This window comes from Sebastes umbrosus, chromosome 11 (assembly GCF_015220745.1).
Source record: "Sebastes umbrosus isolate fSebUmb1 chromosome 11, fSebUmb1.pri, whole genome shotgun sequence".
NCBI lineage: Eukaryota > Metazoa > Chordata > Actinopteri > Perciformes > Sebastidae > Sebastes > Sebastes umbrosus.
This window is the reverse complement of record NC_051279.1, coordinates 602717-630105: the sequence shown is the minus strand read 5'-3', so window position 1 is coordinate 630105 and position 27389 is coordinate 602717. Positions and strand designations below refer to the sequence as shown.

The 27389-nt window shown below is 45.4% G+C and overlaps 1 protein-coding gene across 3 annotated transcripts in view; it reads left to right on the top strand.

Annotated features, from left to right (window-relative positions):
• LOC119496811 (CUB and sushi domain-containing protein 3-like) overlaps positions 1-27389 on the top strand; it is a 303171-nt gene that overhangs the window by 110676 nt on the left and 165106 nt on the right. For all 3 annotated transcript variants that reach the window (XM_037784390.1, XM_037784391.1, XM_037784389.1), the window contains exons 22-31: positions 570-739; positions 2649-2805; positions 4813-5004; positions 6530-6656; positions 7703-7905; positions 9699-9890; positions 11321-11459; positions 13820-14007; positions 14345-14539; positions 21867-21983. In XM_037784390.1, the coding sequence (XP_037640318.1) occupies positions 570-739; positions 2649-2805; positions 4813-5004; positions 6530-6656; positions 7703-7905; positions 9699-9890; positions 11321-11459; positions 13820-14007; positions 14345-14539; positions 21867-21983 (1680 nt within the window). The remainder of the gene's footprint in view (positions 1-569; positions 740-2648; positions 2806-4812; positions 5005-6529; positions 6657-7702; positions 7906-9698; positions 9891-11320; positions 11460-13819; positions 14008-14344; positions 14540-21866; positions 21984-27389) is intronic.

The following is a 27389-nucleotide window of genomic DNA, read 5'->3' as shown; positions in this document are numbered from 1 at the left end:
TTGGTTTCTCTGAGGCGTCCGCCGTTGGCCTTGGGTTGGAATATATTTGATATGAAAAATACAGATATGAGGACCGTGTCGTTAAATTAATCTCAAGTCGTTAGTAGACTTGCTTGGTGTGTGAGAGCAGGCTTGCTTTTTGTAAACTCGCTCATATTAAATGTTAATACGCAATAAAACCATTTTTCGTCCCAAAAATGTCAGAGCGAGCGCACCCACCCAAAGAGCACCTGATCACCTGAGCAGACGCTATCCCTCTGTTTCTGCTGTAACCGTCCAACAGAAGCGCTCCAGTTACTTTGTGCATGTGTCATATGGTACCCCACAGCGCCCATAGGCTCAGACACCGCGTCTCAGCCTTCATAGAAGAGGCACACCAGTTTAGTCCTGTGTTAGAAAAGGAACCGTTATGATGATGTAAAGTTCACATGATAGCAGTGCTTGGAAACAAACAGCAGAACTATGTATGTAGAGCTTGTAGTGATTTCTGCGTTTTAAAGTGGACATGCTCTTGTTTTAAAGGGAAACAAGTAAATTAATTATTATTGTCTGTTTTTGTTTTCTTGCAGCGGAGTGCGGCTCGACAGTCTCCAACAGCGAGGGAGTTCTTCTGTCACCAAACTACCCGATGAACTACGACAACAGCCACGAGTGTGTGTACAGCATTCAGGTCCAAACAGGCAAAGGCGTCAACATCACTGCCAGCAACTTTCAACTCGCACAAGGAGACGTCCTCAAGGTAAAGACACTGAACAAGGAGACATCCTCAAGGTAAAGACACAATAAACAAAGAGACGTCCTCAAGGTAAAGACACAATGAACACGAAGACGTCCTCAAGGTAAAGACACAATAAACAAGGTGACGTCCTCAAGGTAAAGACACAATGAACACGAAGACGTCCTCAAGGTAAAGACACAATAAACAAGGTGACGTCCTCAAGATAAAGACACAACGCAGTCGCTCCTCTTTGTTGACAGAAAATAGATAACCGACAAATAAACACAGGGCGTTGGTGAAGAACTACTGTAAAGCCCGGGACACACCAGGAACGTCAGGAGGGCTTGGCGGCTGCGTGATTCACGCACCGTTTTTTTTCTCACCAGCTGAGTTTCTGCTGCTGTCAGCTCTTTCTTTCTACATAGAGTTTGCCTTTCAAATGCCCATTTCATTTCATTATTAATATGGTTTATATTTATTTTAGACAGAGAAAGGTTAAGAAACGCGTGGTAATTTGTAAATAATAGTAAGCTCTGCAAGTCACTGCATGTTCTACAACACTGTCCGGCACATATTTCAGAATAAAAGCCTTGTTTTAACAAATGAAGGAATTCTGTCCACAGAAAAAAAAACGCTTGAGGTCTTTTATTTTGAAATGAAAGCAGGAAGTACTGATTTAAAAATAAGTCTTTACTTTTTTTTCATCTCTGTAACAAATTCTACAGATAGACATCGAAACTGTAGTAATCTTGCTGATATGATGTCAATATACAGTCAATAGATCACCTTCACTGTCCGTGATATATTCTACAGAGGTCTTTAACCTGTTAACACGGACGCCGAAATACAAAACAACCACGCCACGCGCTGCTGACGCTCCTGGTGTGTCCCAGGCTTAAGTCTAATCAGATTGTGTCGTTGTTTAATTAATGTTTAAGTATATGAGGCACGTGGTGCTCTTTGTATGATACAACATGGGAAAGCAGAAAAGGGATTTCAGGGAAAGCACCAGGCAGAAAGCAGAATTGTTTTACACCCGGGAGTCAGAGCAAAGGTCAAACAGCAGCAGCAGCAGCAGCAGCAGCAGCAGCAGCAGCAGCAGCAGCAGCAGCAGCAGCCCTTTGGGAAGGAAGGGATTCATTTCTTTGCTCAAAGGCATTTTAACAGTTGTGGTAAGCACCACAAATGTGATGCAAATGACTATGTAGTCCCCTCTTCACAGCTGGAAAGCACTCTTTTTGGGATGCAGATGTCTTGTCTAATGCTCCAATTAACAGATCCTTGTAGCCTACTATCAGTGTTTCTAGTAATGGAGTTGTGTTGACAGTAATCTCTTGTACTTAGTCATTTAGTGAACATCTGAGATGTGAAAAGACATGCTTAGAGAGCTAAACTGACTCGATGAAAGAGACAGAGAGCGCTCCAGTAGTATTCAACGGAAGAGCCTTGGATTTAATTTTTAGTTGTTTCACAAATCTCAATCAGAAAAAAAAATCGGTAGGAAAGTGGTAGGAATTTAAAAAGTTGCTTCTTCAACAAGTCATTTCCATTAGGCGCGTGGATCAAAACAGATATGTGATGAAAAGACTAACAAAGAAAAAAAGGCAATTATATTTAGCAAAAATCCTTACTCTTAAACTCTCGTTGGGTTTTAGTTCTAATTTAATATTTAGTTGATGATTTATAAAATAAAAACCTTCAAAATAAATTATTATAAAGGTTTAGTTTGACATCATGAATCTTACCGTCTGCACCGTATCAAATCCACGGGAAGAATGATGGTCATCTAATTTTCACATCTCATTTAGGACGTTGGTTTATGTGCCATATAAAACAGGGGATATACAGAACTAATGTCTTTCTTCAGTATTAATATTTAATTCTACTTTATTGTGTGTATTTAATCCTCCTCTTCTCTGGCTCTGATCAGGTGTACGACGGTAAAGACGGCGCCTCCCAGCTCCTCGGCTCGTACTCAGCCACGTCGATGCAAGGTCTGTCTCTCACCAGCACCTCCAACTATCTGTGGCTGGAGTTCTACTCGGACCAGGAGGCGACGGCGGCGGGGTTCCGGCTCATATACCACAGTAAGTCACATCTCATTTCCCCGGGGGAGGAGGGCCCTGAAGCTTTTCCAAACGACTGAATTTAGCCTCGTTCAGGAGCCGGGCATTTCAAGTAGCAGAATTTTAAAGAATGTTTTAATTGACCCTCAGCGTGCTTCACGGTGTCTTTCACTGTCAGGGTATCCATTAAACACAGCGTGGTGTTCCTGAAGCCTCTCCTGCAGGGAAATGAGCTTTTCTCTTTCCAGCCTTTCTCTCCCTCTGCCTCTCTCTATGTGAATCCTGTTTCCATTGCTCTCCTCCCCTGCAATTAGCGCCATGCCTGCCTAACTGTACCTTGTTAAAGCAGGTGTTATAGTTGGGATTGTTTGAAATCAGTGTGTTTGTGTGTGTGTGTGTGCCTCCACATGCAGTGCGTGAGCGTGTGTGTGTGTGTGCGTCCACATGCAGTGCGTGAGTGTGTGTGTGTGTGTGTGTGCCTCCACATACAGTGCGTGTGCGTGAGTGTGTGTGTGCGTCCACATGCAGTGCGTATGCGTGAGTGTATGTGTGTGTGTGTGCCTCCACATACAGTGCGTGTGTGTGTATTGAAAGTTTGGGCCGGTAATAGATGGGTTTAGTTTCTCCTCCTAATTGGCTTGCTGACTGTGTATTGTTGCTAACCGTTTCTAATTTATTACTGTGACGAGAGACAATGTTTTGGTGACACTGCATTTTACCGTCCAATTTAAAGTGTTTGTGTGTTTCACCTGCGGTTGAGCTCTCTGAATCCTCTTCCTCTACCAGCGGGTTTTCTGAGGTAGAATTCAACATAGTTAGTGAGATGGCAGCGGGCCAACTGCTGTTTTCACTTGAATAGTATGAAAGCAAATAAAGTTTTGAGCTAACTTGCAGTCACTCCACCAGATGTGCCAGATGTGCCGGATACACAAACCCTTCTACTCTAGCTCAAATGAAAGAACAGTTCTACTACAGACTGCAGCTCGGCATTACTCATGCTTTTGATTTTGCGACTTGACAGGCCTGCAAAAAAACTAATAAAATGTACATCAATCAGGGATGTGTAGTAGTAATTACAACCGCTAAATGAATTGCCACCAGCATCTAAATGCAACTACAATTAGTTGAGAAGAAATGATGGTTTAATTACAAGGTGCCTTTTCAGTTACAAAATTAGCCATAATTAAGTATCACATAATTGGATTTCATTTCTGATTTTTCCAGGGATGTGCACGAGGTAAATGGCAGAATTTAAACTAGCACCCTTTATCAGTCTTTCCTCGGGTCTTTTAACCACCGATGAAACGCCCTTTTCAACCTGGAGAGGTCTGACTGATGTATGAACAGCACGAGGGCAGAAGAAGGTGGGACACGGGCAGATTAAATCCTGTCTGAACATGAAATCTGAGCATGTTTTCATGACTCTTCCACCAAAAGTGCAGAGGTAATTTTCTAAATGTGAGCAGTAACTGCTGGAGATTTATACCGGGCATGACACTTGTAATGCTACCATAACATCTGGCACGGGCACGGACCTCGCTGCGAGAAGAGGCCATAAATCAGCGCCGCTGGGTTTATGTTGCTGCATAGCGGAACACTTCCATTTAGTACCTGAAGGAGAGGAATACATATAACGGCCATGGTCAGGTTCCAACATGGCGAGCTGAAGAGTTACTGCAGCATGTTTCTTGTTTATTTGATTTCTTTTGTATTTCCCCAGCGTGCTCCAAGCGGACGGGCTGTTTCTCAGTGCTGCTAAAAAGCTCACACTCAATTGAACATTTAATTGTGAGCATCTAATTGTTCTCTCTGTCCAAAAGGAATCTTTTACTGCCAAGTCATATAATGGGACTGTAAGCCAGCCCCCCCAACTGGGAATGAACTCTCAATAACTCTTTACAATAAACAGGATTGTAACGCTGGTTTCTGGTGACCGACGGTTCTGTGTTTATCTTCATGTTAAGTCAGTCATCAACTCGTATTCTTCTCCTCCCTTTTCTCCTTCCCCTCTCAATCTTCCTCGTCCAGGCTTTGAGCTATCCCACTGCGATGATCCAGGTGTGCCGCAGTTCGGCTTCAAAGTCAGCGACCAGGGTCACTTTGCCGGAAGCGCCATCACGTTCGGCTGCGACCAAGGTTACACCCTGCACGGCAGCGGCATACTCAAGTGCATGACTGGGGAGAGAAGGGCATGGGACAACCACCTGCCGTCATGTATAGGTAATCCTCTCTGCCTATGTCTGGATGCTGTCTTCTCTGTCCATCTCGCTGTCTCTCTGTCCGTCTCGCTGTCTTCTCTGTCCATCTCGCTGTCTCTCTCCTCCTGTAGTAGTTCTATTATTATTCAGGCCAGGCACGTTGTCAACATTCAGCTCCGCTAGGTGTTAATCCAAAGGACTTATCCCAACATGATTTCTACTTAATTGAACTGTGTTGAAGACAACACGCTGCATGTCATTTAGTCAGATGATATCAACAGCCCTGATGTTTCATTGTGAACCATTGATCTCTCGGTGTGTTCTTGATGCACAAATTGCCGTTTAGAGTCATTAAGAGAACTCTAGTGAAGCCATCTGAATTACTATGGACCTTTCCCTCTGATCCTCTGATCCTCTGACTGCGTTCACTTCATAGGCTGTGTTGTTTAGGTGTTTTAATCCACGAGCCACTGAGCAGCATTTCTCTAGAAGGAGAGGCGTAATTATCCGAGTATTCATATCAGATTGAGTCCCGGACATGATGTACAGTCTCAAAGCCTGCTGAGACAGAGGAATGATAAAGCTATTACCTGCACGCTGCTCCAGTCTGGAAGGTGTTGTGACACTGTCTGTTTCTTGATGTCTAGCAGTGATGGATTAAGGTACAAAAAAAAAAACAGATTTATAAATTCCTGATGTGTGCAGAATTGCACTTTAAATGCCACTGTGTCCAACTGCCTTCTTCAATGAAACATGCATTTGTTCCTTTTCCTGTGAAAGGCCTTCAGTCTGGCATTGTGGCGTGTTCAATACCATCACAAGAAAAAGCTAACTCGCTCTATTAATGTACTGTTTAACAGCGTGGATCACTGAATGGTCAATATTAATGATGATATTAATAGTGAGCGTTGTATCTGTGAGCTGAATGGGAAATGGGATCTCTCCAGCCATTTCTCCGGGGCCACATCCCGGCTCCTGTCAAGGACTTTTACATTTGCCCGGCGTTATGATACTGATTATAGCCCACCACTGTGGCAATCTAATGCAATTTTCCTATTAATTAAGTGCCGTTTGTTCTGTAATATAGATAGCAAGACGATAACCAGGGGAGAGACAACATAGATTGGATGATAAGATATTCCTTCAGTCATTAACATTGGTAGCAGTGTCTTCCCTGCAGTGCCCCAGCCTATATATTCTCTGGACACAGTCTTTTTAAAGTTAATTAATGGCATCATTAGGAGGCATATTTAGAGACAAAACAAGTTTTGCATGTGCGACTATCTCTGCTGAGGCGGGAAGTCCTCGTTGCTGTCCCATTACCTGTTAGAGAAAGACAATAGTTCATTTTCAGCCCAGCTTTAACTGTTGCTCATTAGTCCTCGCTGTCGACGCTCTGAGCTTCAGTGAGCCTGGACTCTGACAGCTCTTCTTCTGTATTTGGTGTCAACATACTGTACGAGCGTTTTCTCTAGTGTGAGTCTGCATTTTTTGAGGTTTTCAATTGTTCATTTTGTGTTCATTTGTGTGTGTTTGTGTGCGTGCAGCGGAGTGTGGTGGGAGTTTCAAGGGTGCGTCGACGGGGCGTATCCTCTCTCCTGGGTATCCCTTCCCCTACGACAACAACCTGAGGTGCACCTGGACTATCGAGGTCAACGCTGGCAACATCGTCAGGTAACACGGTCATATAATACATGCACATACTGTATATCTAGTATAAATGAAAAACGATTGCTATTGTCTTTGTATAATTAAGCCACTCTTTTAGAAAATCATTAAAATATAGAATATTGTAATTAAGATGTGCAATAATTTATCAAAATATGCGAATTGCATTGAGCATCATTACTCATGAAATAAACATATAATTGAGCCTTAAATCATTAGTCTTATAAATGAAACAAATATATAGGGAATATGTTTAAATCAACACTCAGAGGATCTGTGTGATGAAACTAAAGATCACATCAGACTGCAGATTATACACGAGGAAATCAAGTGATTTACATTCATCTTAAATGAACTGAGGTCATCCTAACTTTAAAGGACTCAAAGTTGAGTTAAGATTATTTTAAACATTAAGGATTCTCCTCTAAAGCTCGATGTCATCAAGAGAAGCCGCCTGCAGCAGCTCCATTAATAATGATTGGGAGAGGGACTTTGTAGACACAGTGACAGCCCCCGCGGGACTTCTCCCGGGACATGGAAGCATTCTTTTTGGTTGAGAGCTCCGAGTATCGCTGTGAAACAAAACCCATTTGGGCTTAGAGGTCGAAGTAAACATGGTATGATTTCATAAAGTCAGTCACACATTCTTTGTCAGAGGAGCTGCTTCGGGCCATCTCTTGATGAGATTGCAGATAAGTCCGCGCTCTCGTATTTCTAACTTTGGCAGAAATTGATTGATGATACCGAGCCTCAGCTGAAATACCCAGAAGCTTTGGGACACACTTTCTAGACGGATCTCTTCTTTGACTCAATTTAATCTTGCTAAGTTCAGCACCCGTCCTGCTCGCCTTCTGGAGAACATTTGTTTTTGTTGTATTTGAAATGTGCAAACGAACACAAGCATCATGAATTCAGCTAAACGTGAGTGAATGTAATGCCATAGAAGCTGAAATGATCTCAGTCTGATCATATGTTAAATGCAATGACTTGACTCAAACTGACCGAAATGAACTGAAGCCAAACTAATACCCCGTTGTGTTCACCCCTCCCAGTCTGCAGTTTCTTGCGTTCGACACCGAGGCGTCCCACGACATCCTGAAGGTGTGGGACGGGCCTCCCGACAACGAGATGTCTCTGAAGGAGGTGAGCGGCTCGCTGCTGCCGGAGGGGATCCACTCCACTCTCAACATCGTCACCATACAGTTCGAGACAGACTTTTACATCACCAAGTCTGGCTTCGCCATCGACTTCTCCAGTGAGTATCTCCATCCGAGTAGTTGATGATGCTTTCTGTAATGTGTGTGTGCTCTTAGTGAGAGTCTCTGAGTTTAAACACATCAGGTACCCAATGTCACTAAATCAATATGAAGTACGTAACGGTTGTATTCTGCATAACTTGAGAATGTGTCATAAATCTCAAACATTTCTTTTTCAAATTGAACATAATTAAATTGAATAAAACTGTCTTTTAATGTGAGTGTCTGTTTATTCAGACGTATTACGTGTTGTCACTAAAGAGCATGCTAAGCATGTGAGGAGGATGTTAAAGGTTAATACCATGTTGATTTATAAACACTATATCCCCTGATGATGTGAGTTTATCAAACTGAAGTATGGTGAACATTTCCTCCCACCGTGTGGATCTCTCAGTATTTAATGTAAGTCTTGATGAGCTGTGGAAGTCCCAGGTAGTTCACAGTTCGCTGCTGGCGGTCCGCTAATGCTCTCTACATGCTCTGCTGATGAATAGTTCCAACACTCAGCAGTTCATAACACCTCACGTCTGCTGTGTGTGATGGCTGTGTATTTATTTCATTTTCTTTAGTACACAAACATAATGTAAAAATCAATTCGATGGGATTCACTGCATGCGTTTGAAGCTGGAATCGATGGTGGAGATGCAGACTGCACTTAGAGAGCGGTCGGTCTGCTGAAGGCTGGATGTCACAATCTCAAACCTGCTGGTGTTAACTTCCTCTGCAGACCTTCTGCAGGGAGTGACGGCGTCTTATGGACGCGACCCAGAGTATTTCTGAGGATATCGGTGTATTCTTGTGTAGTTTGAATCTGTTTAAACCATTCTGAAGATAAAGTTACACTTACATTCACTGTGTATGTAGGATTAGAGTTAGGGTTATCACGTGTTTCACACGTTCAACCTTTTACGCCGATATTTTGAAGACAGATAATCAAATATATTGTAATGAGTTCATCATCTATAAATCACATCATATTCTATATGATCACATGACCTTTTTAAGGACCAGTGTTTAACAATTAAGGGGATCTATTGGCAGAAATGGAATATAATATTAATAAGTATGATTTTATTAGTCTGTAATCATCTGAAAATAAGAGTTGTTGTGTCTTTGTTACCTTAGAATGAGCTCTTTATATCTACATAGGGAGCGGATCCTCTCCACAGAGGCTGCCATGTTTTTACCGTAGCCCCAAATGGACAAACACTGTACGGAGTCGAAAACGTTACTCGCCGTCGCCGTCACTCTCTCTTTCTCTCTCTCTCTCTCCTGCTTCACCACTCACTTCCCACATACACACACACTCTGAGCACTGGACCACCAGATCCTACACACTGCTCCTTTAATTTCACATTTGTATTTTTTCAATATGTTTTACTTATGTACTTGTTACTTGATGAATTTTCTCTAGATGCATATATATTTTAGAAGAAAGCAGCAACAACACGAGGCTGCAATAAACCTAACAGTGTTAAGTCTCTCCATAAAGTCTATCGTGGGAATATTTGAAGAATCCATCAGATTGGACCAGATCATTGTCTTTGCTCTGGGCTCCACAGCTGTGGTTTAGGAGAACAGATTAGGGAAACACAGCAGGACTCTGACTGATATCAGTCAGTAATCTGTTCTGTGGTCTGACTCTGTTTGAGCTACGGTTTCAGCTCGGCAGCTGTCTACCGTACGATACGAAACTCATCATTGATTCCATGTGCTTTGCATGCATATGAGCGATTATGTATGTGTGTGTCATGTGTCTGTGTGTGTGTGTGTGTGTGTGTTTGCCCTTCAGGTTCGCTTGCGACAGCTTGCAGAGATCCAGGTATTCCCATGAACGGTAGTCGCAACGGGGAAGGGCGGGAGCCCGGCGACTCGGTGACCTTCTCTTGTGATCCGGGATATGAATTGCAGGGGGAGAGCAGAATCACCTGCATCCAAGTGGAAAATAGATACTACTGGCAACCCAGCCCTCCAAGCTGCATCGGTGAGAAACAGGGATGTAGTGTGAGTTAGAGAGAGAGGTGTATGGATTGAAGGAGAGAGAGGGAGAGAAGGAGGGATCAGAGGGAGAGAGATGGTGAGAGGGAGGTTTTCTATTAACTGGCTGCAGCAGAGACTATAATTCTCTCTCACTGATGTCTTAAGAACATGTGCAGGATAAATACGACTCTTCAGATATGTTTGAGTCGTTGCCAACTCTTATGTGGACAAATCCACTTCTGTAGCCAGTCAGAGACGGAGTACTCTCCCAGCACATTGTCTTATTAGAGCTTAACAGCTAATTACTTAACAATGTAATTAGAAATAATTACACTAAGTAGGTCCAAAGAAACCTAGATGTTGCTGCCAACAGGTCTAACTGAGGCTTTTTTTCCTGGCCAGGGAAGAGCTAGGCATTGTGCAATTACAAGATCACACGACTCAGCATTATGTAATGACACTAGAAGCACGGCCGTGTGAGTGAAACTTGATGTAAATGTCAGCTTTCCTCTTCTAACTCAAGTGTTACCACACCAAATAAGAGCAACATCCTCATCAGCGTGTTACCAACACTTCTTCATTGTGAAACATGACAGCTGGCAGTTTATTCATCAAACTCCATGAATGACAAGTAAAGCCTTTTGTGAGGCTGTGAGATGATTTAGACACAGAGAATATCAGAAAGTATAAAATCATGTAAACATAATCCATCCAGGTCAATCCTAGAGCAGACATGTCCATATGCATTAATTGATTAAGTTGTCTTAGTGTGTTGTTAGTTTCATTTCTGCCTCAGTCCCAAAGAGATCCAAGAGTCACATATCAATAAGCAGTAGAGAACATGATCAATATAATCACATGACCAGGAGCAATAAGTGAAGTCAAATTGATTAATGAAAGAGTTGCAGAAGTTCTTCATAAAGAAGCAGAAAGAGGAGATCCATTTTGTTTCCAGTTGAAGGTTTATCCTTCATATTTATCATATTGTACAACCACACAAAGAGACTAAGTTTGTTTCTGTGTGTGCGGTGCCGACCTGTTAAACACTGAATAAAACTCTTAATAGGCTACACCAGAAATTAATTGGAGAACGTACCAGAGAAATCCGATGCCTTGGTGAGACAAGTGTCAGAGAAACATCTCTTGTAATCACAATGTAGAGAGATATTGGCGTAGTCTCTCTAATGCCCCGGCGCTGGCCCGATGTCATCGTGGTTCCCGGGTGCTTGTTGCTGATAAAGGACCAGAAAGGTCAAAGAATTTCAGTCAATTATATTTAATGACCTACAAGAGTGCATTCCTTACCTCTACGTCTCAAACTGAATCCAGCTCAGCCAGAGACGTCTGCAGCAGCTCAGACACATTTAAAGACTTTCTCTGTGACCACTGTGGGAACTTTCTCATCCATTTCTTCTTCTTCTTTTATCGCTCAAGCTCCTTGTGGTGGGAATGTGACTGGATCTTCAGGATTCATCCTCTCTCCCAACTACCCAAACCCCTACCCTCACAGCAAAGACTGTGACTGGCTTATCGCTGTCCACTCCGACTATGTCATTTCCTTGGCTTTCATCAGGTAAAATGTCCATTTTACTTGTTTAGTTGCTTTTAGTCATGACTACAGTAGGGCTGCTAAAGTTAACCTGATAATAACGTGTTAACACAGATTAGTTTTAATGCTACTCATTTCTTTAACGCATTAACACTTCGGTCTTTGGGAGGTTGTAGTGGACTCAGTTAGAGGGAAGATATCGGCATCATACGACACTAGAGAACCTGATGAATCCATCGGTACCAACCATGGTACCACTACCACTACTACTACTACTACTACTACTACTACTATTACTACTGTTATCATGTTAAACTAGAGAACTTGATGAATCCATCGGTACCAACCATGGTACCACTACCACTACTACTACTACTATTACTACTGTTATCACGTTAAACTAGAGAACTTGATGAATCCATCGGTACCAACCATGTCAGACTGGCTGGTCATGAAGGAGGTTAAATAACGCTCCAAACTTCAGCTAAATGTTGGAGAGGATAAACTGTCATGTCCATGTTCAAAGGGGTCCCTTGACCTCTGACCTCCAGATCAGTGAATGTAAATGGGTTCTATGGGTACCCACGAGTCTCCCCTTTACAGACATGCCCACTTTATGATAATCACATGCAGTTTGGGGCAAGTCATAGTCAAGTCAGCACACTGACACACTGACAGCTGTTGTTGCCTGTTGGGCTGCAGTTTGACATGTTATGATTGGAGCATATTGTTTTATGCTGAATGCAGTACCTGTGAGGGTTTCTGGATCAATATCTGTTATTGATCTGTGTTGTTCATTGATTTACAATAATAAATATATACATACATTTACATAAAGCAGCATATTTACCCACTCCCATGTTGACAAGAGGATTATATATATATAATACTGGACTAATCTCCCTTTAAGGTTCATTTAAAACAGATACAAACAATGTGTGATTTATTTGCGATTAGCTATGGACAATCATGTGATTAATTGTGATGAAACATTTGAATAGATTGACAGCCCTATTTATAACGTAACACAAAACAACACTAATAATGTAGTTTAGGCAGATTTAGTCACAGTGTCATTATTTCCATTTTAAAGGGTTTGATATATTCCTCACGATGAATCACAGAAGTTGATTTAATTTGAAACAATCATTAAAAGGAAAATCCTGAAATATCCGGTTTCTCCAGGATGTGAAGAGTGGATGCAGTAAAATCTACCAGAGACGGTGAAAACAACCAACCGGTTGTCCTTTAAGTCCATGGTCCAGTAGCTTACAAGATGAAGCTTTCCCTAAACCTGCGCTATGTTTGTAACCTACCTGAATCCGAATGGAGTCGCTTCTCAGTGGCTGCACAGCGGCTCGGGGTGATGCTCTGGAATTGCTTGTTTTCTGCAGTGGAACCAGCTATAACGTCATCGTATTGAGCAGAGCTGGCCATGTGTGTTAAGCAGAGGACCTGAGTTTGAGTCCAGGTGTGTTGGGAGATAGGGAGGGGAGGGGAGGGGGCGGTGTTCCTGCCGCTTTGCTGTAATGTGGTGAAACAAGATTTGTGGATGAATACTGTATACTGCAGGCAGAGGCGTGTTATGAGGCTGAATGGTACTCAGACCATAAGCTTTACATTATTAATTGCAATGTAAATATGTAGCCTGGATCCTGGCAGAGAGAGAACTCCCAGATGGGCCCGAGGGCACTTCTCCCGGGCCGTGTTGCTCTTGACTGAGTATTATTTTTATAGTCGTTTCATGAAGGGCTGGAGAAGGAGCATATGTGCACCGGCTCTTTCTCCCCCCCCCTGGTGTTCCTCTTCTCGAGGTGAAGGAGAGACATTCTCCATGTTTCTGTTTTGTCCTTCAGAACAAACATCCGATGGAGTTATAGCACAATGCTGCTTCCTCCCTTGGGAACACCAAATGAAAGGATGGAGTTATGATTTTAAATTGGAGTTGCCTTGATCCAACTCAAATGCAATTATCTCCAAGCTATTTACATTTTTGTCATAAACCACGCTCATTATTTTGAAAACAAACGCTCCTCTCTCTCTCACTGCGGCATGTGATTTGATATACAGCGCTACAATATGAAACGATCTTTTCACACTGCATTGCCGTCGCCGTCTGGGAAGATTTTGTGCCAGCGCAGTGTCACAACAATTTAATCTCTTCTCACCTCTTGGGGGAGATATCTTTTTTTATCTCTTTGTCTGGAGAGATGCAAAACAAATCGCTTGGCGTGACTCACTTCTAGCACTGCGGTGCACACTCTCATTCTGAAGCCCTAATGCATTTCTAAATCTCACACACAATCTGTACAATCTGGTGGCTAAGACTCGGCAAAATAATAATTGTTTTATCTCATTTGTGTGTTTCTTTTCACTCGTCGCAGCTTCAGCATCGAGCCCAACTATGATTTCTTGTATATCTACGACGGACCCGACAGCAGCGCTCATCTGATTGGCAGTTTCCAAGACAGTAAACTTCCTGAGAAGATTGAGAGCACTTCCAACTTCATGTACTTGGCGTTTCGCAGCGACGGCTCTGTGAGCTACACCGGCTTTCATTTGGAATACAAAGGTACTCTGAGGGCTTATGCAAGTGGGATTTTATATGCATGTTCACAGAATAAGTGTATGTATTACAGCAGGGGATTTAGTTAGATACATATAGAAATGAATCAGAAAATAATGTCTTTGAAGCTCGCTACTATAGACAACGACTTGTTCTAGTGCTGACGCCAGCTGAGAGACTCCCTCATACATCTCCTCCATGTTTACTGGGTTTCACTTTTTAACAAGTTCTGTAGAGTTAAAGCAAACACAACCTATTTCTACCTGTTAATCAGCGAGCCCTCTCATTGTAGACACGTTGATTACTGTCTCTGCTCTAAAAGCTTTGTTCTGTTGATTGGCAGCTAAACTGCGGGAGGCGTGTTTTGATCCGGGGAATGTGATGAATGGCTCTAGAATGGGTACCGACTACAAGCTGGGATCTATGGTAACATTTCACTGTGAGGCCGGTTACCTGCTGCAGGGCTACTCCACTCTGACATGCATCATGGGGAACAGCAAGAGACCGGAGTGGGACAGAGCCAAACCCAGCTGTCAAGGTGAGAGGCAACACTGGTACATTAACACAAGGCCTGAGAGCAGAGAACTGCACTCCAGCTGTGTGGTCAATATTTGATACGATGTGATACCAGGACTGTGCTGTGTTAAAAATGAGCTGCAGTGTGGCCTGCAAGAAAAAACAAACCCAAATCATATTCTACCTCCGCCAAGGCCGAAGGCCGAGGAAGGAGGAAGGAGGTCATGTTCTCTCTGGCGTTGGTTTGTTGGTTTGGAGGATTACTCCAAAAGTCACTGATGGATTTGAATGAAATGTTTTGGAGGGGGGGGGGGATTCCGATCCGCCTGAGCATTAAGACCACAGGGTAGAACACATCCGCAATGTTACTGATGAGGTGCTGATGACGCGACCTTCTTCCTCCTTCTCAGAGCAGAGAGATACAGTACGTGTGTGTGGGTGTCTATGTGTAGAAACACACTCTTGTGTCCGGTCATCGGGTGTGTGTGTGCATTTAGTTTTTTGCTGACACTCCCAAAAGGTAAATTACATTAAACTATACCTTTTTGAGTAACTGGATATCAAGTTTATTAATACTATAACTTTAAACATTAGACAATATAGTTTTACAGAGGTTGAAATGTACATTATGACATAAATATTCTGTTCAGAGGGAGAATGACTTCATTCTCTGCTCAGGTAGACATTACTCCTTCGTTGTTCTTAGACTGGAGAATGTTTTTTACATTACATTGTTTGTACCGGTGATGTATTTTCCCTCCAATAGATTTTATTGAGCCTGTTTCAGCGAGTCAGAGTGTGAATGAGTTTCTGATTTCTGGCGGGTCGGGGGGGAGAGCCTGGAGCACTTTGGACAACGCCGAGGTGCTAGCTGTTAAAACCAAACAAATGATATACAAGGCGCTGACTTCACAAGAAGCGAGGCAGCCTTCGTGGTAAAGTAGATTAACAGACTGAAGCATCTGATTATCTTTGATTGTAAATATAAAAGCCAGAGTGTTTGATTGGTGTAGAGCAGGGGTCTCAAACTCGCGGCCCGCGGGCCAATTGCGGCCCGCAAGACGATATTTTGTGGCCCCCACCTTGATATGAAAGTTTAATGTTAGTGAGGCTGCAAAGTTTTTTTTTTTTTTTTTTTTATAAAGTTTTTTTTTGGGGCATTTTTTCATTTTTATTGAGGACAGTGGAAAGGGGGGAGAGAGAGAGTGGATGCTGAAAGGGCCACAGGCCGGATTCGAACCCGGGCCGCCGCGGTCAGGACCAAGTCTTAATACATGGACGCCCGCTCTACCGACTGAGCTAACCACGCGCCCTCGGCCCGCGAGCTTTATGTGAATGGCAGTTTGCCGTGGAAGGTCTCTTTGCTGCGCGAGCCCGAGCTGAACGAACCGACCAATCACAGCGGGGTATGTGGCTCCCGGGGGCGGGCCAATCACAGCGGGGTATGTGGCTCCCGGGGGCGGGCCAATCACAGCGGGGTATGTGGCTCCCGGGGGCGGGCCAATCACAGCGGGGTATGTGGCTCCCGGGGGCGGGCCAATCACAGCGGGGTATATGGCTCCCGGGGGCGGGCCAATCACAGCGGGGTTTGTGGCTCCCGGGGGCGGGCCAATCACAGCGGGGTATGTGGCTCCCGGGGGCGGGCCAATCACAGCGGGGTATGTGGCTCCCGGGGCGGGCCAATCACAGCGGGGTATGTGGCTCCCGGGGGCGGGCCAATCACAGCGGGGTATGTGGCTCCCGGGGGCGGGCCAATCACAGCGGGGTATGTGGCTCCCGGGGGCGGGCCAATCACAGCGGGGTATATGGCTCCCGGGGGCGGGCCAATCACAGCGGGGTATGTGGCTCCCGGGGGCGGGCCAATCACAGCGGGGTATATGGCTCCCGGGGGCGGGCCAATCACAGCGGGGTATGTGGCTCCCGGGGGCGGGCCAATCACAGCGGGGTATGTGGCTCCCGGGGGCGGGCCAATCACAGCGGGGTATGTGGCTCCCGGGGCGGGCCAATCACAGCGGGGTATGTGGCTCCCGGGGGCGGGCCAATCACAGCGGGGTATGTGGCTCCCGGGGGCGGGCCAATCACAGCGGGGTATGTGGCTCCCGGGGGCGGGCCAATCACAGCGGGGTATATGGCTCCTGGGGGCGGGCCAATCACAGCGGGGTATGTGGCTCCCGGGGGCGGGCCAATCACAGCGGGGTATATGGCTCCTGGGGGCGGGCCAATCACAGCGGGGTATGTGGCTCCCGGGGGCGGGCCAATCACAGCGGGGTATATGGCTCCTGGGGGCGGGCCAATCACAGCGGGGTATGTGGCTCCCGGGGGCGGGCCAATCACAGCGGGGTATGTGGCTCCCGGGGGCGGGCCAATCACAGCGGGGTATGTGGCTCCCGGGGGCGGGCCAATCACAGCGGGGTATGTGGCTCCCGGGGGCGGGCCAATCACAGCGGGGTATGTGGCTCCCGGGGGCGGGCCAATCACAGCGGGGTATGTGGCTCTCGGGGGCGGGCCAATCACAGCGGGGTATATGGCTCCTGGGGGCGGGCCAATCACAGCGGGGTATATGGCTCCTGGGGGCGGGCCAATCACAGCGGGGTATGTGGCTCCCGGGGGCGGGCCAATCACAGCGGGGTATGTGGCTCCCGGGGGCGGGCCAATCACAGCGGGGTATGTGGCTCCCGGGGGCGGGCCAATCACAGCGGGGTATGTGGCTCCCGGGGGCGGGCCAATCACAGCGGGGTATATGGCTCCTGGGGGCGGGCCAATCACAGCGGGGTATATGCCTCCCGGGGGCGGGCCAATCACAGCGGGGTATGTGGCTCCCGGGGGCGGGCCAATCACAGCGGGGTATGTGGCTCCCGGGGGCGGCCAATCACAGCGGGGTATGTGGCTCCCGGGGCGGACCAATCACAGCGGGGTATGTGGCTCCCGGGGGCGGGCCAATCACAGCGGGGTATGTGGCTCCCGGGGGCGGGCCAATCACAGCGGGGTATATGGCTCCTGGGGGCGGGCCAATCACAGCGGGGTATGTGGCTCCCGGGGGCGGGCCAATCACAGCGGGGTATGTGGCTCCCGGGGGCGGGCCAATCACAGCGGGGTATGTGGCTCCCGGGGGCGGCCAATCACAGCGGGGTATATGGCTCCTGGGGGCGGGCCAATCACAGCGGGGTATGTGGCTCCTGGGGGCGGGCCAATCACAGCGGGGTATGTGGCTCCCGGGGGCGGGCCAATCACAGCGGGGTATGTGGCTCCCGGGGGCGGGCCAATCACAGCGGGGTATATGGCTCCTGGGGGCGGGCCAATCACAGCGGGGTATGTGGCTCCCGGGGGCGGGCCAATCACAGCGGGGTATGTGGCTCCCGGGGGCGGGCCAATCACAGCGGGGTATGTGGCTCCCGGGGGCGGCCAATCACAGCGGGGTATATGGCTCCTGGGGGCGGGCCAATCACAGCGGGGTATGTGGCTCCTGGGGGCGGGCCAATCACAGCGGGGTATGTGGCTCCCGGGGGCGGGCCAATCACAGCGGGGTATGTGGCTCCCGGGGGCGGGCCAATCACAGCGGGGTATATGGCTCCCGGGGGCGGGCCAATCACAGCGGGGTATATGGCTCCCGGGGGCGGGCCAATCACAGCGGGGTATGTGGCTCCCGGGGGCGGGCCAATCACAGCGGGGTATGTGGCTCCCGGGGGCGGGCCAATCACAGCGGGGTATGTGGCTCCCGGGGGCGGGCCAATCACAGCGGGGTATGTGGCTCCCGGGGGCGGGCCAATCACAGCGGGGTATGTGGCTCCTGGGGGCGGGCCAATCACAGCGGGGTATCTGGCTCCCGGGGGCGGGCCAATCACAGCGGGGTATGTGGCTCCTGGGGGCGGGCCAATCACAGCGGGGTATGTGGCTCCCGGGGGCGGGCCATCGGCCGGGCTTGATGCAAGCAGAGAAACATTTCACAGCAGCTATGGCGGCCCGTGTAACATCGCATAAGCTTGATTAAAGCTTGATTTATACTTCTGCGTTGACTCGACGCCGCAGCCTGACTCCACCTCTCCAGACATGGAACTACACGTCGCGGCGGCGCAGACCGCAACAGCTGTGATTGGTCCAGTCTCTCCGCGATGCTGAGCGGCCAGGACCAAGTTCTACTTCTCTCTGCCTCCATCTGTTCAGTGTTTGTTCACACAGATCCACTCAGACATATGTTCTCTTCTCGGCGTTGCAGTAATGTCAGTAAAGTTCTGTGGTTCAACAGTTATTAGCTCAACTGCGCTCAGTTTCTGTTTGGAGTACAAGAAGAAGAGGAAACTCATAGAGACGCCGCCAGCTAGCGGCTTGGTGGTGTAACTGCAGAGCAACACAAACACAGCAGGCACAGCTTTACTGCGGAGTGACACCAAGTGCAATGAATATATATCATGTCTTTTTCAAAGCCTGCAGTGAAGAGAAAGGCTGGTGACGAGCACAGACAATTTCAGGAAAAGTGGGAGACGCAATAGAGGCCATGTTCAGAAGAACCCATTCAAGTTAAAGAACTGTTAATAATGACGTTTGAGAAGATGGTTTTTTTTTAACAAAGCTTTTTTTGTGGAATACCTGACCCAGCCTCACCCAGACTCTGCCTCCAGCGGCCCCCAGGTAAACTGAGTTTGAGACCACAGGTGTAGAGAGTCTACCTGGTCTGAACAATTAGTCGCTTTAAACTAACAGTTACAGCTACCTCATAAAGTGGTGTTGAAAAATAGTACATTTTTATAGTTGTTGGTATTTTATAGTGTTGCAAAGAACATAATCTACCGTATATATTTATAATTTGTTTGTTATTCCCAGCCAGATCTACAGTGTGAGTCATTTCCCAGAGCTCTTCAGTATCACAGTGATCCCAGTGTTCAGGAGAGAGGAGAGGAAGCTGTGAGGAGTTTGAAGAGAACGACCCAGTAGAATAATACTCTGATCTGCCACGGCTGAATTACCATTCATCTCTCACTTTGAGCAGCGGGGGGGAACCGGGGCACCCTCTCTCACACCGGGGAGCTGTTCATTACTTTTACCGTTGACACCTGCATACCTTCAGCGAGCAGCCCCGGGGTTATGTGCTTTACTAAAGGGTCCATCGGCATCTCTCCGTTTAGTGTTTGGACTGATGACTTAACAGTCTACAGGCTAGATGGAATGGCTTCAGCTGCCCCGGCATATGGCCGGCTCACATCCCAGAACATCATTTAGCAATTAACTGAAGTTGGTGATATTTCCCCAAGAAGCAAAACACGCAGCTCACTTTCAAAAGCTGGCAATCGCCAATAAGACAGCACCGAGCACGTTCTCATGAACACAGAGAGAGCCGGTGAGAGACAGACAGGGCCGGACGGCCGGGGAAACGTAGTGGATGTTTTGACGGCCCACTGGGATCTGTCCTGGTAAACCACTGCTGCAGTAGCAAACACCGGGCTGTGGTAAGAAAGAGTAAGTGGTGATTGAGTGGGAGAAGCACTGATGCTCTGAGCTTGTATAGTGTTAGTTAGTGGAGGGTTATGCTAAGGAGGACTCCAGTGCGTCATCGAGCCATGATTTCAGGGCGTTTCAGGCCCACCCAAGAAATCCTCAACACACAACTCAGTACTACGTAGTTCAGTCTTTTCTAACCTGAATAATGTGTTCAGAAACAGATGTCAGATTTGACTCCACCCAGACTTTAAACATGTAAAACATTGGAACGTCTTTATTTGCAGTTAACTTTCTCTTTGTTTCTGTGTATTCTCATGTTTTTAAAAATGCCTCATATACTGTATGTTATATATATATATATATATATATATATATATTCATCCTGTAAGAGTACGTGACAAATAAAACTCTAGAATCTCTTGAATCTTGAAGATAATCTGATCTCTCTGAAACTGAACACGTGGACATCTTAATGGCTTCCTGATTCTCAGTATCATCATATGTATAGATATATACTGTATAATCACTCAGCTGTTTTCTGGAGGATTGAGGTTAAACCTGCCCATCAGTCTTACAGAGCAGGTTGCCCTCTTCTCTTTAGCAGCACACTGACCTGTCAGGATGGAGCCATTACAGCCTAGAATCCCCTCGTCTCCGTAGCGCTGCTCTGACCTGCTGAGGATTGACAGCACGGCGTGGCCTCCTTCCCACCAGCAGCATCCTCAGATTCCTCACCCACCACGAACGATACCGCGGCTCCCGTTCCGTCTGACAGATCGGCTTGAATCAGAGTCCCACTTGCCGTCATCACATATGTTTGATTACATGCCTCTTGCTACTCCAACAACCAAATGTGGATAAATTGCTGATCCATCTTTCTACATTAGCGCCTCTGCTCGCCTTTTGTTCATCTCCTCCTGCGCCGCCTGCTCCGTGGAACAGCAGCAGTGACACGTGCATTGTGTTGGCCACAGAGGGGTTCGGAGCAGCTGGTGACGGCCTCCCTCCGACAAATGTGTGCGTGTTTGTTTACCGGCGAGGCTCCCCCACCTGATGGCTCGGTCCGTGAGGTCTGAGGAAACTGCATTAGAGGGCCTCTTGGCAAATTAGGTACATCATTAACAGCTTAAGATAGGACTCTGAGATACGACGCAGGTGCAGGACAGACCGCCGCAGCTTTACTGATAACTTCAGAGTGCCTACGCCGTGATGATGATGCTGCAAGTAAAGTGGGTTTTTTATGTGGAGCTAATAATTTTCAGAGGCAGGTGATGTCCCCCCCCCTCCCTTGTGGATAAGGTCATCATACCTTCCCGTGGCTCTAGTAGCACTAACTGTGTTACTGCATCCTAAGTAGGATGGTATATACTTCCTGTATATACAGCAACTTCAGAACCAGACTAACTGGACTTTCTCTGTGCGTCGTCTGCTGACTGGAAGCCTGTTTCAGCTGAAGAGTTGAATCCTGAAACATGCTGCTGGGCGATATGGGCTGATTAAAGTGGAGGCGTGTGAAACTTCTGTGATTGTGTGTTGTGTTGATTGATGATGTTTTTACCTGTTTTGAAGGCTTTTCCTTGCTGCTCGTTTCCCTTTTGGGTTTTAACCCTGTAAACACAACTCACACTTCCTTTTCTCTCCTTCTACAGCTCACTTTGTTTTTATAAAATGTCCCCAAAGTGTCTCTGAAGTGTCAAATTATTTTGGTTTGTTGACCAAAATGATATTTGTCAGCAGCTGAAGGTTTCAAAGGTGACCTTTCATCTCATTGAGTGATATGAACTGCTTACCTGTGCACTTTAAATGGATTTGCTGATTGTATTTGGTTGCCTCATTTCCCCAGGTATCGTGAGCCGGTTGTTGTTTTCACATTTGTTAACTGTGTTTCTCTGTTGCTTCCCTTCTCGTCCCCACAGCTCCCTGCGGAGGTCACTTCACAGGTTCAGAGGGAACCGTGCTGTCCCCAAACTACCCACATAATTACACCAGAGGCCAGAGCTGCGTCTATGACATCTTCGTCCCCGGGGACTTCGGTAAGCGTTTCACGCACTATTTTCACAGCGTTGCAGGAAATTGTTATCCGTTCAACGGCTGCTTTATGGTGCTGTCTCCAGAAATATTTAGACTTCAGAGATGAAGCAAGAGGAGGAGGCTAAGAGAGCTAATCGTCGTGAGTTTTCTGTTAACGATGAGGAGAGAGGAGATGGTCATGGGTGATGGAGTACTACCAAACTAAATGTTCTTTTCCCCGTAGCGCTTTATTTGTCTTTCATGCCGTTCGGTGTTTTGTGAGTTTGGATCGGTATGCTTGAAGGTTCCAGCCGTCTGCTGCTTGATTAATATTCAGTCCCTGTTTACATGCTTCATATCTGACAAGTGAATTGACAGAGAATCACGCCATCGGTTACACTGAGTAGACAAAGGTCAGTGAAGGCCACAGCTATTCCTCACAGTGGTGCGTGTCTAATGAAATCCCATTTAATCAATACATATTGTACATGTTAGAAGTCCATACCAACAAACTGCTGCCGGCTGTTTCCCTCTCTTACTGACGGCATGACACCACCTGAGAAACACAAGTGTTGTGGCTCCAGCGAGAGGCGTTAAAGCAGAATAAGATCAGAGCAAACACAAATTGATTGTGTTGACATGAAAAGTGCTGTGCAGCGTAGGTAATGGAGAGGAAGGTCAAGCAGCGGAGGGCTGTAGGAAATAGATGGAGCAAGCAAATTCACAGGTTTCTCTGAGCGCCTCTGTATATACATAATTCAGCATCTCAGATCTCCAGAAGACCTCGATGCGCTTCTGCTCAATATTCCCTGTTAATCACAAAGAGCTGCAGAAGTCGTAGGCAGAGGTTTTATTCTGTAAAGCCCCGTGCTTATGAAACACAGATTAATCCCCTGTGTGATGATCCAGCCCGACAGTTGACATCTCCCACTGCTCATGGAGAGCAGGAACCCACAGGTTCTTTTATTTATTTATTTATAGATATTGCATATAAATGCAGCCTTTGCTTAAACTGCCTGCAAAAGCTTAATGGAGTGTGCAAGTCGCCAAGCAACATTCCCACCTGCGCCTGTGAGTTTCTTCCAGGGCGTGCAGGCACCGAGGCTACTGAACAGTCCCGCTGATGATAAACAGGACTGTTGTGGTCGTGGCTTGAGGGAAATCTCTTTTGACTGTCGTAGTCTAACAAAGCAGCAGGGATTCACAGCCTGGTAGAGCAGACTCAACATGTTTGGACAACACTAGCTATGATGTAACAGGAAATCTTAAATTATCTACACTACGTGTCATTTCACGAGTTACATGGGAATCTTTGATTTCAAATCTAGAGCCAGAACAGATAACGCCGCTCTACCAACATCATATCACTAGTAGTGAATAACCAGCTCTCCACAGTTTCTACTGTAATGACAGAGCTTATTTACCTCCAGTATGAACAGCAGGAGGTGCTTCTAGAAAGCTAGTCTTTGGCTCGTCATGCAGCGACAGCACTACCCTGACAGGATTTAAGAATTAAGAAACAGAAAGGTGACTAGCTGACTTTGAATAGAAGGTCATGGTTTACTGAAGGTTGGCAGTCTGAAAAGCATCCGAGGCGCTCTGATTGGATCTCTGAGTAGAAGTTAAACATCCTTTATTTATGAATGCATGTAGAGATACCGATACCGGTATCGGAAACACATAGCATGCCGGCCTATGCACCGATCCAATACCATAAAAATCAACTTGTTTAACCGGAAATCAGTTCTTCTTCTTCTTCGCCGCTCCAAAACAGAATACAGAACTGTTATTTATTCCTAACTTCATTTATTTATGTTCTTTATAACTAACAAACTGAATAATAATAATAATCATTCTCTGTATGGATTTATTCATGTTTTACATTAAATGCTTTAACCTGAGCGAGGCCACACAACAGAGTCATCACATCACATCCATACAGTCAGGAGTCAGTAGTAAACAGCTGTTTAATAATGATGATAATAATAAGAACTATATCTTTTTTTATCACGCTGGTATCGGATCAGTACTCGCTGTCCGCAGATACCGCAAGTTCAGGTATCGGGATCGGTATCGGAAAGGAAAGATGGTATCAGAACATCTCTAAATGCAAAGATAACCTTTATTAAACTTGACTTTATTAAACCTTTATGCACTTGATCTGTGCATTAATAAAGATTATTGACTTATAATCACATTAATAAAGATTATTAACTTATAATCACATTAATAAAGATTATTAACTTATAATCACATTAATAAAGATTATTATTAACTTATAATCACATTAATAAAGATTATTAACTTATAATCACATTAATAAAGATTATTGACTTATAATCACATTAATAAAGATTATTAACTTAAAACCAGAGTAGATGCTTTTCAGACTGCCAACCGACTGTATACCATATAAACCTAATGTACTGTATACCATAGACTTCCATCCACAGACAGTCACTGTGTTTTCTCTGATTTTTGACTTCCGTATCACCGACACCACGTTTCTTGTCTCTCTGTTTTCTTCATTATTAGTTTTATTTTCATTGATTTATTGAACTGGATCATGTGAGTTAAATTGCATAAACAATAAGGTTAAGTAATGTTTGCAGAGTCCATGATGTGAGTGTTTTTAACCTCCAGGTAAAAGGCTACGGAGATAAATAGTGTTTCCTCTGCAGCAGCTTGGCAGCTGAGTGTAGCCTATAGGCAGAGTGAGAGCAGAAATCACATTTCACTGTCTCGTATACAGGTAATTGAAATTTGTAAGCGCCCAGGGTAGAGTATCAGACGTGTATCCGAGCCCGTCCCTAATATGACCGATAGCGTACCGTAAGCCTTTGAGACATTATGTCAACCTGCTTGAACTGGCGGGAAAAGGTCAAATAACATGTCTGACTCCGGCCCGGTGACCTGAGGGATTTACACCGGGTCTGGTATTATGTGGATATACGTCTTCTGCTGTCAAGACGGAGCTACGAGGGCAGTCCGGGGTGTAAATACATATATATGAATATATTCTTCTCTGCTTCTTCGTCTTCTCAGGAACAGGAACAGGTTGAGAGGAGGAAGCAGTACATCTAAACTGAATGAATCAGGAGCTCTTTATGGTTATTATGAGACTATTTGATAAAGTACAGTGCATGACATCACATCTGAGCGGTACGGTTGCCAGCATGGCAACCAGCCATCAGCTGCAGGTCGTCAGAGGGAAAGATATGTTTGAATTGTTGATCATCATTTAATTGATTTCACTAAAAACAAAACCAGTGTCTTCCAGTAGCGTCAGCGACGATGTCAGATGAGATGAGCGGTGATAGACACAGCTCGGCTGTATTTGATGTGGATAAACAAGCAGAGCCGGAGAGAGCTCTTCATATTTGAGTAGATAATAAACACGTTTTTTGATTTCATATTACAATGTGTAATGTTGCCATGTTCCCAGATCGGGGCAGTTATCTCACAGATGATAATATTACTGTATCACAGGTTGCTGTTTGTGTCAGAATGAGTCCGTTAGTAATGTTTCTGCTGGCTGGTGAAGTAGAGACGGTTCACCGTCTACCAGAGTCAATAAACGCAGCTCTCTCATTGAATGTGAAGAATTCAACATTCTTTATTAGTTGTAGTTGTTGTTTGTTTTTATAGAAGTGTAAAAAGTGATCGCCAACATGGACAACCAGATCAAATCCAGTGGTTGATGGTGGTTCAGAGCTCGTTGCCCGGGGCAACGGGGCAGCTTTTACTTTCCTGCCCTGCGATTCCTGCGTTACCTACGACTCTGCTTCTCTTCTGACTACATGATTTTTGTGTTCATGCAGTATGACTAATACTGATGATATAATCAGCTTCTTTTTCTGTTTCCTAAAAGCACACTGTGTGTTTTCAGATAGTCAGTGCAGAGGAGTGATAACTGAACACGTTGTGTGTGTTAATACATGTGTTGGATGTTGTGTCATTATAGTGGTATGATAGTACTGTTAGTATAGATTGACTGTGTTGTGTCCAGGCTGTCATGGTTTCTGTCTGACTGATTGAACAGACCCTGTGGATAGGTGCATACCTCCCTGTATGTGTCTGTGTTTTCCTTTTGGACCGCATTCTGCACCTGATATCCTGACATAATGTATGCACATAATAAACAGCCGTCCACTCCATCATAATGCACCATAGTGTAATCTAGTTCAGTCCTGCCTGAAGCATCACCTCAATCATACAAATACGTTTGTGTTTGTGCAGAGGACTGGCTGGCCTGCATGACATACCCTATATTTACAATGTGGATACCTGCTTTCTGCTCCTATCCTGTGCATGCCATACATGTTCAAACATGCATTTATGAACTGTATTCCAGTTGATGATCATAAAAATGATGATAAAAACAAGCTGGCAGTAGACACTGAGTGGAGTCAGTAAAAAGGCTCTACATTCATTTGTGAGCCATCATTTCTCGGTAGCTTAACACTCGTGCTTACGCGCCGTGCATATCTTATTTTACTTTGCACCATTCAGATGTCATTAAGGTACAATGTGCATCTGTCTTGCCCTTTAATGTTTAATTATTCTGTCAGAAATAATGGTTGCAGTCATATTTCAAACAATAACTGCTTCTTTTTTTAAAGAGATGAATTATTCATGGCACTCAACCTTTGCCTTGGGCACTGCTGGTAAACATACAGACGTACTCTGCCCCACAAGGATTCACTCTTGTTTACAACAAGTTCAGCGGCTACTATGGAACTTTTTATGTCCTATACTTGCACCAGTGCATTGACTTTTCTTATGCAGTTCACAGGGATACACATTTATCTTTGACAAAAATGCCAAACCAGTAGAGGTGAATTGGTAAATGGATTTTTAGTTTGTATAGTTTGTATTTTGCAGAGAGGATTTGTTTGTCCTTGGTGAATGTTTGAGGGCTTCAGAGGTGAGACATTTCTTCCAATTAGCAGGACTCTCCATGCTATTTGTTGTATATGGATATCTTTCCTTTTACGAGGCAGTATGATCTTTTTTGTTTAGAATTGAATCGTGCATGAAATATCCCCGATGAGATGAATCTACATTCACCCCAGATATAATTAACTTTGTTGATAACCTTTGAACATCAACTGTGGATCCAAGAAATCTCATTAACATTGAGATGATTGTCAGAAGCCATTTACATGACTGAAGTTGAAAATCGAGGCTACCTCCTGATAATATCATAATATATACTTCCAACTCTCAACCTAATTTTAACAAGGTTATGTAACATATCAAATATCATAACACCATATTTTTATTTGTGGTTAATTTTGCAAAAGTTGCATTTCATCTAGGGTCAAACGATTGAAATATTTAATGGCGATTAATCGCATGATTATTCGTAGATAAAAGAGATTAATGTAAATAAATCACACATGTTGTATCTGTTCTAAATGTTCCTT